The following is a 14,432-nucleotide window of genomic DNA, read 5'->3' as shown; positions in this document are numbered from 1 at the left end:
TCCCTAAAAAACCATCAAATAGTGCTATTCTAACTATCTTGTGAAACTGTATTCATATCGCAATATTAATTGTGCCTATATTGATGCGCTGCTTTACTGGAAACCCGAAAGTATGCTCTTTCCAGTCAGCAGTACTTACTTGATTTTTATCAGTATAATATAACTTCAAACATGTCATCAAGCCATTACTGTGGTCTCTTCCCCATCAGGGCAGTGAGGAATGGAGGACACTCCATCATATTATTGGCAGCGTCATTTGACCTACATATTTACTCCCCAGTTGCCTTGAGCAGTCGAGACCACCCACAGTCAAGTCTTTTTCTAGTGGACACTGATTTAGATTCGGAACTGCATTAACACATTTACATGCTTTGACTGCTCAGCACACACAGGATCGCCCAACTTAGTGTAGTGGGTGCATTTTTTACATCTTCACTCACGGTTTTATTAACAAAATACAGCATAGTTAAATGAGTGATGTGAGAACTACACTTTCTGTGAGAACCAACTTCTCTCACTTCCCCTCTTACATTCTTTCTCTGGATTTATTTTACTTTAATTACCTGTTCTCTCCTACGCGCATGCAGCACTCGAGTTCTTCTAAATTTTATATGCGCTCATACCCGAGTGATGGAAAGATAAACAAGGAACTGATGGAGAGATAAAAGGACAGACAGTGAGTGCCGGAAACCACATTAGACAGAAGAAGACCTAAGCTGACAACCAGAGGGCAAACGTGTCTTCTTATCACAATGAATCTTCACTAAAAGCAGCGGGGATCTAAATGAAGTTTACCCACACTTAATTAGCTTTAATATAAAAACCTGTTTGTTATCTTAAATGAACTGAGTGACAAATCCTGACTCATCCGCATGGAATGGAGGCAATTACCACAAAAAAGTTAATATATTAAATATATTCAGATTAATATTCAGTGCTCATTTCTACTTGGTGAATACTGACATACAATTTTTTTGTTAAAATATTTCAGAAAAGTTATTGAAACTGTATAATTGACTTGAAGGTTGATTCTTGTACAGTTTCCTATTTAGAATAGTGCTCATTCAATGCAAAAATAAAAAATAAAAAAATGGCTTGCAAACACTTTTGTGAATTGTTTTGCGCTACTTATTTTGTCCCACAATTTCTGGAGAGAAAAAAAAAAATCAGGCATCCTTCTAATTGGCCTGTGTTCACACATTGTACAATTGAGTTTATATGGAAAAACTTTAAGTGTACTGGTAAGTATTTTAGGTAAATTTTAGACTTCAAAAGGACTTATGAAGGATCTTGTCATGTGTAGGCATGGGACGATAACCGTTTTCAAGGTATACAACGGTTTGGAAAAGTCGAGATTTTAAAACTGCCAAAATATTGTTATACCTTTCCTAAGGTATGTGTAAGATTTTTTTTAATTTACACTTTTTTAGAACAACAGTATCTCCAGCAAAAAAAATGATCCAAAGATGCCGTTTTTAATTGTAAAAAAAAATCTGTGTTTTACAAACTAATGAAGACCGCAGAAGTCAATGATTCACTTGAATTATTTAGCCTGGCATGTTTACTGCTCTGAAATATTATACATCTTCCAAAAAATAAAATATATTGTTTTCAAAAGGCAAAAAAGTTTTTGTTTTTACCCAGACATTTAAAAAGAATATATTTTAGAGCAGTAAGCACAATACGTGGTATTTTTTATCCAAGGATATCATATCGTCAGAATCTTATACCGGCCCATGCCTAGTCATGTGACACTAAAAATTGATGTCATGCTTCTGTAAATTCAGCTTTACAGTTAAATGTGAAATGATTAGCCCACCTGTTAAATTTTGATTCTTGATTCTAAAGTAATGTTTATGGAGCAAGGCAATTTTCACAGTGTTTCCTATCATCCTTTTTCTTGTTTGGAGAAAATCTGGTTTCTTTTAGTTTTACTGTAATAAAACAATTTTAAGGTCAATATTATTAGCCCTTTAAGATATTTCTTTCTTAAATTGCATTCTAAAATAGTTATTTTAATTTATTTAGTTATTAATTATGTCATTTTGATATAATAAATGCACCATGAACAAGGCTTACCTTTTTTTTTTATTTTTTTTTTACCAAAGTTGTAGGCCAGGGGTGCCCACAATTTTTCGTATGGAAGGCCAAAAACCAAATGTCATTGAGAGCCGGGGGCTGAATCTAACCAAACTATATTACATTAAAGTTGCCATGGTTAATTTCCTAATTTATTTAATAATATTTCAAAAGAAATAGAAAACATTACTTTAAATCATATTAACCAATGCAGTATACCTTTAATTATAACTTAATGCAATAAAAACATAAACAATCGCATTTATAAGACAGTGGAGTTCAATCCTGAATGCACTAGTCAAGCAGAATCTGCCTTTGACTTGATTTGCTTACCAAAGTCTTTGCATTGCTGGGACAGTATGTGCATTTAAACACAATTTGATTAATGTCTGGCATTTAATTGAAACATTTAATTTCAGTTAATTCTTTAAAAATAAAACATTGAAACATCTCTTCTCAGATGGGATGGCGGGCCAAATCAAAGGCTAACATGAGCAGATTTTGGCCCTCGGGCCCTACTTTGAGCATCACTGTTTTAGGCTGTAGTTAACATATTTGGCAAGTATGATAATGAAAGTAACATTGTTCATTGGCTTAGGGCTATGTTAGATTCATACAAGAAACAGAGGAAGCTGTTTATGAACATGTTTTTCTCTAGAATGGCACATGTAGCAGTGTTGCAAGTAGGCTTGCACAATATTGGAAAAACTGACATTGCAATATTTTGTTTTTCAGTGATATATTATTTTATATTATTACTTTTTAGATCTCAAATTTCTCTCGTGAGTGCCATTCGCGCCTGCTGTTCTCACGTAAACCCGCCAGAGGCCACTGTCGACTGACTGACTTGCTGACTGACCAACCGACCGATACCCCCACCCTCCCCTAAACCCAACCAATAGTGTTTTAAAAAGCACAGATAGACCGTTTGTTTTAAAAATTAAATGCAGCCACAAGTAGCTCTTACTATATAATTCACAATCTCCAGAAATGTTTATAGGGCTATGTTTTCAGAATGAGCCGATGTTAAAAATAACAGCGTATTTATTGTATAAATATATAAACATAATCTAATCTAATTGTTAAAGCTTTAAAGCTTTAAAGTTAAAACTTTATAATGCCTTTTGTTCAAATGGTTTAAATTTACTTAAAATCTTTTGAGATGCTCGACTAATGCAGATTCTCCCAATGAGATATCAATGCTCAAATTATATATTGGGCAACCCTAGTTGTAAGCACCCCAAAAGTGTTATCTCAACGTTTTTAATGAAAAGATTTGGTAATAAGGATGTCACATTATTGGGGATTGAAAAAAGCAGCAGGTCTTCTGAAAAAAGACCCCTGGGTATCTTTGTGAACACGACCTCGTTGAGACAGTTGTCACCAGTCCCCAAATAAGGGCCCAGTCAACAATGAGGAGGCAGTGCATTCGTGAGTACATGATGGATAAAGACTGAAGGAGACTGAGAAGACTACAGAAAGCAGTGTGTTTGTTGGAGAGATCAGGGCTGAGTGACGCTTTCTCTGTATCGGTTCTGCAGACCATGATGCAGTGTCACAGGAGACAGAGCTACACCAGGCTTGGTGTGTGGTACGTACAGGATGTGTCTTTACCGTAATGGGCTTTTCTTGTGTGGCACATGGATGGACATACTAATGGATCTACATGGTTTGACTGCACGGTATACGTCATTAGTGCACAGCCTCCGCGTCTGGTTGGATGCTTTGTGTTTGTATGGCTGAAGTGGGACTTTTTTATAGGCCTGTGAAACTTATTTGTCTTGTGCTTTTCTCTTTGTAGGCCATCTTTGAGACGAGGAAGCTCTTTTACCTTTCTGACACCTGGACCTCAGTGGGACTTCACACTGGTGAGTGGGATAATGACATCCCTTATGGCTCAACTCTTCCTCAAGTGTACCAATCCCTCTAATCCCTCCATTATCAGTAGTAGAGTCTGACATTATTTTGTTGCTATAATAACACTTTGCTTTGGGCTGGGTATAATTTAATCCCATTTTTCACATTGTATAACATACCCTATCTAGGGTTGCGCACTGTTTAGAGGACAACAATTGGCACGATTGAATCAATAAAATAAAAAAAAATTAATGAACTATATAATCAATAGGTTAGGACAGAGGTGGGCAAACTTTTTAGATTAGAGGGCCACGGCAAGTTTTGGAAAGCAAGTGAAGGGCTACATGCTAAATCCTTCATAAGATAACTTATTTATAGTGGCAGTATGCATAGAACATGTATTATCTGACAGGAACATGCATCACATTAACACATATCAGATTTTTTTTAGTTATTATTTAGTCAAATTTAGAAGAAAAATGAATTTGCACTGCTATTGCAATTATCAATCATGAAACGATGAAATAAATCCCCTATAAAATATCTTTTTACAGTGGAAAATACATCGTCTGATAGAAAAAATCTCACATGATAACAATCTAATGTTCAGAAATGACGACTGGGGTTGTAATCTTTAAAACCACAATATTTTATTGCCATATTAGACAGCTTTCGGTCCGATATTAGTGAGAAAGTATTTTGTTGTCTATTCTTTCTTAAACAAAAAACATTCAGAGTCAACTTCTATTTTTGCGTCACTCATTTTCATCTAATTCTACTGTTGGTGCTAACTGTACCGCATGCAATGCTGTAATCAAACGGCGTTTGCTTGTATTTAAGGTATCCGCAGGGTCTTAAAAAGTCTTAATATTTCCTAAATCATTTATTCGTTTTCTTTTCGGCTTAGTACTTTTATTAATCTGGGATCGCCACAGCAGAATGAACCACCAACTTATGTAGCATATGTTTTATGCAGCGGATGTCCTTCCTGCTGCAACCCATCACTGGGAAACATCCATACACACTCATTCACACACATATACTACAGACAATTAGCTTACCTAATTAACCTATAGCGCATGTCTATGGACTGTGGGGGAAACCAGAGCACCCGGAGAAACCCCACACAGACACAGGGACATCATGCAAACTCCACACAGAAACTCTAACTGACCCAGCCGAGGCTCGAACCAGCGACTTTCTTGCTGTGAGGCGATTGTGCTACTTACTGTGCCACTAAATTTTAGGCCTTATAAAGTCTTAAATGTACTGAAATATTGTGTTGTAGATCTTATTTTCCTTTGTTCATGTATAGCTACCCAATCTGGCCATTAACACCCATATAATCACCAATTCCAATAAAAAAAAGACATTTAATTACTTTTCTTACAGTAAAATTTATTTACAATTTCTCCATTTATTTAAGATACTGACCTGGCTTAGATTTTTTTTTTTTATTAAAATATTATTATTAGTAGTAGTAATAGTAGTAGTAGTAGTATTGTATTATTAAATGTATTCAATTATAATAATATTTTGATATGGCAAGTGAAAATCTTTTCCAACTGGGATATTCAAATAAAATCCTTAGCATTTAGTCCTGTATAAGTCTAAAATTTCATTCATCATGGTCCTAATAATGCCTTTAAAATTCTTAAATTTAAGTTGATGAAACCTGCAGAAACCCTGGTATTGCATCATCAACTAATTCTGAAACCAAACCATTACTCGGAAGCAGTATTTTAAAAACTCCCTCGCGGGCTGGATGCAGGTGTTCAGCCAGCCCTAGCTTGCCCACGTCTGGGTTAGCACAATATTTCTTCATTTCAAGCCTAATTGGCTGAAACATAATTGAAGATTCAAAAAAGATTTTTTTTTTATGAACAATTAATTATTTTACATTAGCCAACAGATTAGCAAAATATTTTTTGCAGCCTAAAAAGTGTTTGCAATGCAACACACACTATAACAACACTGTCCCTGTTAAATAAAGGGTCACACTTTACAGGTTTTATTATTGTATTTACTAACATGAACATTACTTGTACAGCAGTTATTAATCATATTTCAGCATCTACTAATGGGATATTAAAATCCAAATTGATGCTTGTTGACATTAGTTAATACACCGTGAGTTAACATGAACATATACTGTATTAAATGAATTGTTTGTTCATGTTAGTAAATGCATTAACTAATACACATTGTATTGTACTGTAAATGGTTACCAAATAAATTAAAGAAATGAAACGCTTAAAAAAAGGACCAAATGTTTATTATTAAAACTCTAGACTTACAACAAAAGTCTTTTGTGTTTTAAAATGATGTAAATGCTATATCCCCATTAATTACGCTTTGCTACGGCTCACAAGTTTTCATGCCTGAATAGCTCTATACCCATAAGGCCATTTTTGTTAAACCTTTTCCTTTGCGCAAGTGTGCTAGTGTACTTTCCCCTCGCCCTTTAAGAAATCCTTGGCAGATAATGTTTTCCACTCAACCATCACATTGTCGCCAGCTGATGACATCTTAATCCTCTCATGGCATCGCGTGCCTCGACTTCAACCGATGCCCAAATTGCCACTGATAAATTCCCAAATGTCTCTCTCTCCTTCCAAATTTCCATCAAAATGAACCCAACATAGTCCTGATTCCCAGCGAATCAGTTAAGCAGTAAATGCTTAACTAGTTTGCGATTGAAAACAGAAAGCAGAGCCCGATTAGAGCATTCCAAAGTTTATGAAGGCCAAGCGAAAGCGCAATCCATCTCTCATCTCTAGGAAAACAGGGGGGCTAAAAGACGGGAAAGAAGACGGACTGCTTCATCCAATGCCAAAGCGTTCCTTTGATATGTATTTTTTTTCACAAATACACATACATTAGCTCATCTAGTGGGCACATGGGCCTCATTAGGCTTCCAGCACCATTATCTCACCTTCAAAACTTCGCTTAGGTGAAAGGGTATCCCTCCCTCCCTTTATTCCTGCTCAAACTGCTGGAACATGAAAGCAGAAAGAGTCTTTGTCTCTAATGTTGAAGCAGTTGTTCTAGTTAAGTCCGTCTGCATGGCCGGAGGGTGAACGTGGTGGTGCAACAGCGGATGGAATATGCAGGAAGTGGTTTGTGATCATCTGGCATACTATCGGATTTAATTTTGACACTGTTGTGTAAACACGCGATCATGATGATGACTTGAGCATCTCGGACATGTTCAGACGTCTAGATTTTATTGTCAACCAATATGAAAAGTTTTAATGTAATGTCTTGAGAAAGTATATATTGCATCTTCAAATATTTAAAATGACAGGATATTGTATAGTCATCATAAGAATATTAAGGTTGTTTCTATGAAAGAGATTTGCAAGTTTGGCATTCATTCAAAGTGCGTGTTTGTTCTTCTGTAGAATCCAGATTAGTGTTACAACGCTCGTCATGCATTTATTGTAAAAGATACAGGAAGCATCTCCAGACAGTTGGGCGGTTTGCTTTCATTTTTTACTGAAAGAAAATAGTTGCGTCTTTCTAAAGGTAACATAACTATTTCCGTTCAACTCTGAGAGTCACTCATCAATGACAGACTAAAGATTGTTGAAGAACCTACTAAATAGCCTGGTAAATTATTTCACATTGACAGCAAACATCCAAAACTTGTCATTTTAGACATACATTTTTATTGTCTCTATATTCATAGCCCTGCCCTGCATTCAAGGCTTTTTTCACATCTGAAACAAATCTCCTCTTCATACTTTTGAAACTGCTTAATTGAAAGTTTAAGTTGCACTTTGGAATAATGTCCCATTAGAAGTTAAATTAGTTGTGAACTACTTTTCAATTACTTTTAAAAGTCCTGTGAAATTGAAATGAAGTTTAGATGTTAGTATCATATTATTAGTATTAATGATATCGATAAGCGAGTTTGCGTCAAAACAGTGACAATTCACCATTTCAATGTGGTCATGTCATTCGCCCATGAACATTTCCTGCTTGTTATGAAACTACTTCATAACTTTAACAAGAGGCATTTAAATCATAACCTAATGTTAAAACAGCTGCCATAACATTATCATTATGTGACTCTTTTAGTAATCTCGGAAGCTATTAACAATGTAAAAGAGGAAATACGTTGGGACCATTGTTTTGGTTTACATCCCTCAAAATGGTCTATAAAATCTTGCAGTTTGTCGCTTCTGCCTAAATGGATCAACACTTTTTTTGTGATCACCTCATTCTCTAGTTTCTCATCAAATCTTTTGACCAATCAAGTCCTCTATAGTATCTAATATGTCCTGTCTCCTTTAAGACGCTTAAGCTCAACCACTCTCACTGGCAGAGCAGTGATTTAAACCAAATGCTATTGGCTTTAGGACTTTTTCCATTAGCACCCAGTGTCCTCGTTCTAACAGTTGGGCATCGCGCATATAGTGATTTCGTTTAGATCTGTCAAATAATCACAAAATGATACCACGTGTCCTGGCCTCATGCACACAAACTCTTCATACTAGATGTTACTGACCCCTGCAAAACGCAGTGTGTCCCAAAAACGTGACTTTGATTGAGCTTGTTTGTAATAATCTCATGTTTCCTCCTGTGCCAGCAGCTGTTTGCTCTCATAAATTCCCTGCAGTAATATCCATTTATGGTTTGTCAACCAAGAACACGCAGGTTTGAGCCAAACAACACACGGCCTGTCGATCACTTTGACTTTTTCTTATTCCTCTCAGCTTTCCTTCTTTCTTCTGAAGCTTTGGTCTTATACTTTGGAGTCATCCTTAGGCTTTTCAGTCTTAACCATTTTTTATGAATGCATTGTCATCATGTGTGTCCACTTTTAAATTTAGCCACTTATCTGTGTTACCCATTAAATTGCACTATTAGTGTCGTGTGATTCACTCAGTAGTTCGGCTTCTTATTGGCCAGCGTTCTTTACTCAAACACAGCCCTCCAATCAGGTTTTTGATTAATTCTCCCCTCATTGACTGTGAATGGGGATTTACTAAATGATAGCTCGTCACTTATTGTGTTAGTGTGTTTGCCTGCTTGTAGGCCATCAATGGGTCTGATGTTAAATTAGCCTAATCTACTCATTGCCTTAATGAAACCTGAGGCTAGCTGGCTGCACGGTGGTTTGGTTTTGATCACATGACTTTGCATATGCTTTCACCCTTTAGGAAAACAAAAGGCTCATCAAGTGTTAGTTCTGTCAGCGGTGGCGACATCAACAAAATGGGTTGATACTCAATTGATACTGGGTCTCATAAAACCTTAATTGACTTACAAACTGACCCTGTTTGGGAAATGAATAGAGCATATTATGGGCACATAGGGATGGGCCGGTATGAGATTCGGTATGACGGTATATAACCCAGGAAACCCTGTTTCACAGTATCAAGGTATTGTAGTTACTTCCCTAAAATCTGTTCTATTTAAATGTCTGGATAAAAAAACAACGTTTTTCCCCATTAAACACAATATATTTAATATAAGAAACATAAAAAATATTTTGGAACAGTCGCTTTTGATCTAGAGGGTGTTTTTCTGCTGGAGATACTGTTCCCTAACAAAATAAATAAAATAGTTAAACCTAAAAAAGAAAAAAAAAACTTAGACGGTATAACAGCAAATGTTAGCCATTTTAAAACCTTGACTTTTCCAAATCACGATAAACCTTGAAAACGGTTATTGGTACACACCTATGGGCACATTTGGATTGAGACTACCACTCATTTTTTATATGTAGTGTATTTGTGATGAATTCTAGCGCACCCTGACTAATGAAAACTCATTTACAAAATTGCGAATACATGGTTGAATGTGGAATTTTAGAGAAATCAATCGTAAGTATTACTATACACCTAATCAAATTGCGAAATTAACTAGTATCTGTGAAGTTTAAACTGCAAAAAGCTAAATTTACATATAAAGTCTACATGTTTTGCCTGTTTTTGTGAATAAAAGGGATAGGTTTGTTCTATTTGGACACTATGTAAGAACAGAGATTTTGTCATATTAAATTTATACAAACTCACAGCGTCTTCATGACAACCCCTCAAAAAAAAAGGTTTAGATTAACTAGAAGGCATTGAGGACAGAAATATTACTTTTGCACAGTAGAATATGCTTCTAAATTGAACCATAATTTAAAGGTTAATTTTAAGGGATAAATACTATTATCCTTATTTATTTGTCAATTTAAGAAGAATTAAGTGGAAAAGAAGAATTATATATATATACAGTTGAAATCAGAATTATTAGCCCCCTTTGTTTTGTTTTGTTTTGTTTTGTTGTCCCCCACCCCAAATTGTGTTTAACAGAGCAAGAAAATTTTCACAGTATGTCTGATGATATTTTTTACTCTGGAGAAAGTCTTTTTTGTTTTATTTCAACTAGAAAAAAAGCAGTTGTTAATGTTTTAAACACCAATTTAAGGATAAAATTATTAGCCCCTTTAAGCTATATTTTTTTTCTATAGTCTACAGAACAAACCATTGTTATACAATAACTTGTCTAATTACCCCAACCTGCCTAGTTAACCTAATTAACCTAGTTAAGCCTTTAAATGTCACTTTAAGCTGTACAGAAGTGTCTTGAAAAATATCAAATAAAATATTATGTGCTGTCATCATGGCACAGATAAAATAAATCAGTTATCAGAGATGAGTTATTAAAACTATTATGTTTAGAAATGCGTGGAAAAAATCTTCTCTACGTTAAACAGAAATTGAGGAAAAAAATAAACAGGGGCGCTAATAATTCAGAGGGGGTTATAATTCTGACTTCAACTGTATATTAATGCAATGATGATAGATTTTAGTATTTCAGTAATAGAATTGCTTTTTGATTAATAAAGTCTATTTGAACCATTTAATTGAAAATAGTCTAGAGAATTGATAAACAAAATAGTTTAAAAAAATTCAATTAGTAAAAATTCTGCTGCTGGAAAAAAAGAAATTGGTGGGGGAAATGTATATATATTAAAAAATAAAGACATTTGTAAATATAAATAAAATGTAATTTGAGAGAAAAATAAGTATCCTCTGTATAATCATTCGTATGAACTCAACTAAACAATGTGTTTTCATTATGATATGAAATATTATAAAATGTGCATATCCCTGTGGGCTTGGGCATATAATGGAGCAGATGTCTTCTTGGGAGGTTGATGCTATAATTCATCCATCTACTAAACAGTCTTAAAAGACTTTTCATGAGAACATTTCTTTTAAGAAAAGCCCAGTAAAGGGAACCCAGGCCAATAAGTGAGACCTTGAGGGCTCTCAGTGGCCACCGCAGTGTTGTACAAAATGTTTACAACCCGTTCACACCCTGCACACACTCCACAGGTAGAATTTTCACTATCCAGATGCCCTGCCAGCCCCCACACAAACACACACAGGTGCTAAAAGGCCTCAGGGATAATGATGTCCTTCCTGAGTCTGACCTCCTTAGGAGCCATTGTATCCCGTAATAATACTAACTTTTCAGGACAGCACTTTGCATACTCTATAGGAAACCAAAGGGAAATTGTAGAGAAAGATTGTGTTCATTGGCTCCTTTTGCACAGATATGACTTCTTTTTTTTTTAAAATATATATGTTTCCCCTTTTAAAAACAATTGTTGTTTCTTTTTACAGAAACGCAAGCGCAGGGAAAAGGATGATGCCGATGCAGTCAGTTTGTGCAGCTTTGACTTCAAGGTAAGAAAAACTGATAAACAAAATGGGCAGATTTGGAACAACAGATATATCAAAATACACAAGAGAGCTTTTTAAATCACTCCCTGAAGTCAGTCTGTCCACACAGCATTCCTCAAAACAACATTTAAGGTCTCATTATAACATCAAGACTGATCAAAAAAGTTAAAAATGCCCCCACTCCCGCTTTCTGGCATATTTGTCTGCAAAATCAAAGCCAGCATTTTAGATGAAATTGGTTGTGCCAGAAATCAAAGCCTTTTAACCTTAAACATGAGGAATTTAATCTTAAATAATTATCTTACCACTGATAATCGAAAAGGTCATTTCTCCAAACACAAACTTTCCATGATTGCTTGTCAGTAATTATCCTCAATTCAGCAAGCATTTAATTGAGACGCACAGCTTTGTAAACTAGCAAATTCTGTAATTTGATTCCATGCTTTTTTTGACTCATCTTTGGTTTATTTTTGGACTTTTCTCCTTCTGATGGTTGACTTAATGGGGTAGTTCACCCAAATATAAAAATTCTGTCATCATTTACTCAACGTTACTTGTTTCAAACCTTTATGAGGTTCATAATTCTGCTAAACATAAAGGAAGGTGTTTTGAAGAGAGAGCTGTAACCATTGTAACCATTGACTTCAATAAGATTTGTTTTTCCTAGTATGGAAGTCAATGGTTATTGGTTTTCAGCTTTCTTTTCAGAATATCTTCCTTTACGTTTAACAGAACAAAGAAAGAAAGTGGTTTGGAAACACTTGAGGTTGAATAAATGGTGAGTAAATGATAATTTTTGCATGAACTATCCCTCCCTTTAAACACACATCCATAGCAACTGAATGTTTTTACGGTTTATCAAGAGGTCGCGCTGAGCACCGCCTATATTTTCTGTACTTTGACAGACGGGAGAACAATATAACTCGAATGACTTTCATCAGTCTTGCGCCTACGAGACGAGAAAGCTCTGATTCACCAAAAGCATTTATGCCTTAAGGAATGGAAAAAAACCTGGTCAAGATTACTCAATAATAACCAAATATATCAAAACAAAACGCCCAGAATTGACAGCATTTGACAGGTGAATCCTGCATGTGTATTTTTAGAATATTTTTAATCCAAGCAAGCAAACACACACTGATGGACAGAGACAGTTTGAGAAACCTTTCAGTCACTTGTCCATTCTGACCCAGACTATTCTGAGTGAAACTTGTTTTGCTTGAATGTGTAGTTAACACAAGTATCCAACTCCCTTCCCTAAAGCACATCCTCACATTTGGGGGAGGGGTGGGCTTCATACGGTCACCTGTCCTGATGGAAACTATTCTATTGCCCCCTGCACTGCCCTCAGGGCCTTTGTTCTGATGAAATTAAATCAACATCCTAAGATATCCTGAGTAAGCTTTAGATTCTGTTTAATAAAGTTGCACAATCAAGCCGAGAAGTGTTATAATGTTGTGTATTCGTTGACTAACTCTTCTTGTGTAGCTAGAAGACTGACCAAATGTTTAGATCAGATTGCGATATTTCTGTTCAAGTATGAGAGTATGAAAGAAAGAGGCTTGTTTGGGTGTGTGGGATGTGTTCTGACTGTGATGTATGTCTGGAAGGAGTTGTGTGTTATTTTAGTTGCCTGCTCTGTTTGGTGGCAACCGTCTCTGTTGAGAAGGAGTTGACTCAATCGGAGTTAAATATGCTTGTGAAATGTCAGGATGTGTGTGATTAGTTTATTTATTTTATTTTAATCAATGTTTTCTATAGTTTTGGTTGTACAAAGAAAGAAACATTTAGCAAATTATGGTGTCACACACACTCAAAAAGTTAATTTTGCCGATTCTTCAAACTACTTTATTAAAATGAGCTGAATAAACACAATTCTTGATGTTGTTTCGGGACAGCTTAATTGTTTTCTGTTCAATCCATTTAAATTTGTGAAAACAATTAGGTTAACTTAATCGATTTGTGTTAATACAACATGAAAGAGTTTTTTTTAAAGTCTATTTAATTTTCCCACTGTAGATGTCAAAAAGATTTTTTATAATGCTCACTGTGCCAAATGTTCTTATGTTTTAATGCACACCAAATTCTATCGTAACATATTAAGATAAATGTTTGCAGATCCTTTCATTATGTTCTTTGCTTTCAGAGGATGTCGCATACTATTGTTTTCAAGAACTGAGAGGGATTGTTTAAGATGGGGGACAGTTCACCTTAAAATGCAAAACCTATCACTTCCTCACCCTTGTGTTGTTAAACATTGATTTTGTCAAAATAGGATGTTCTTAACGTAGGTCATAATAATATAGTCTTCATTGTACACGCAAGGAAAATGAGTCACTTGATACAGAATACTTTAAAGCAGATTTATTTTGTTAATCTAGAGAGTAACTGTCAATCATTCCAACTTGCAATAAGGCATAATCATCCTATAGGTTAGCAAAACTATCAGCTTTGGTCATTTCAGTGTTGATTTAGTTTATTTGATTAATTTAAAATCAGCTCAGTGTCTTCAAAATCAAAGTTAATATTGCATATTAAGTCTAAAAGACACCCTATAATTTAGGCAAGTTAAAGAAAAGCTCATTTTTGGGGTAAAAAAAAAAGAGATAGATGCACCTTAAATGTACTCTAAAAGTGGCTTGTATGTTTTGTGCACTATATTCCAAGACTTATTAAACTTTTATTTAGCTGCTTTATTCAAAATGTCTTATTTTTGTTCCATGAAAGAAAGATTTACAGGTTTGGGGCAATCTTTTTAGAGTTGCAAGTAGGACCCAGACAGAATCTGCTCACATATTTCTGCAC

General features: G+C 35.2%; 2 protein-coding genes across 9 annotated transcripts in view; one reads left to right on the top strand and one right to left on the bottom strand.

Annotated features, from left to right (window-relative positions):
* asb13a.2 (ankyrin repeat and SOCS box containing 13a, tandem duplicate 2) overlaps positions 1-14,432 on the bottom strand; it is a 170,071-nt gene that overhangs the window by 55,662 nt on the left and 99,977 nt on the right. The gene's annotated exons all lie outside the window — the stretch shown is intronic.
* net1 (neuroepithelial cell transforming 1) overlaps positions 1-14,432 on the top strand; it is a 29,618-nt gene that overhangs the window by 5,400 nt on the left and 9,786 nt on the right. Inside the window, exons 1-3 of one of the 2 annotated variants that reach the window (XM_021475012.3) lie at positions 3,554-3,670; positions 3,881-3,947; positions 11,568-11,630. In XM_021475012.3, coding sequence (XP_021330687.1) covers positions 3,624-3,670; positions 3,881-3,947; positions 11,568-11,630 — 177 coding nt within the window. In that variant the 5' untranslated portion in view covers positions 3,554-3,623. Of the gene's footprint in view, positions 1-3,553; positions 3,671-3,880; positions 3,948-11,567; positions 11,631-14,432 lie in introns of those variants that run through there. The other variant, XM_021475011.3, reaches the window with a different exon arrangement.

The sequence above is a fragment of the Danio rerio genome, chromosome 4 (genome assembly GCF_049306965.1).
Source record: "Danio rerio strain Tuebingen ecotype United States chromosome 4, GRCz12tu, whole genome shotgun sequence".
Lineage (NCBI taxonomy): Eukaryota > Metazoa > Chordata > Actinopteri > Cypriniformes > Danionidae > Danio > Danio rerio.
The sequence above is the reverse complement of the archived record's forward strand: the minus strand, read 5'-3'. Positions and strand labels throughout refer to the sequence as shown.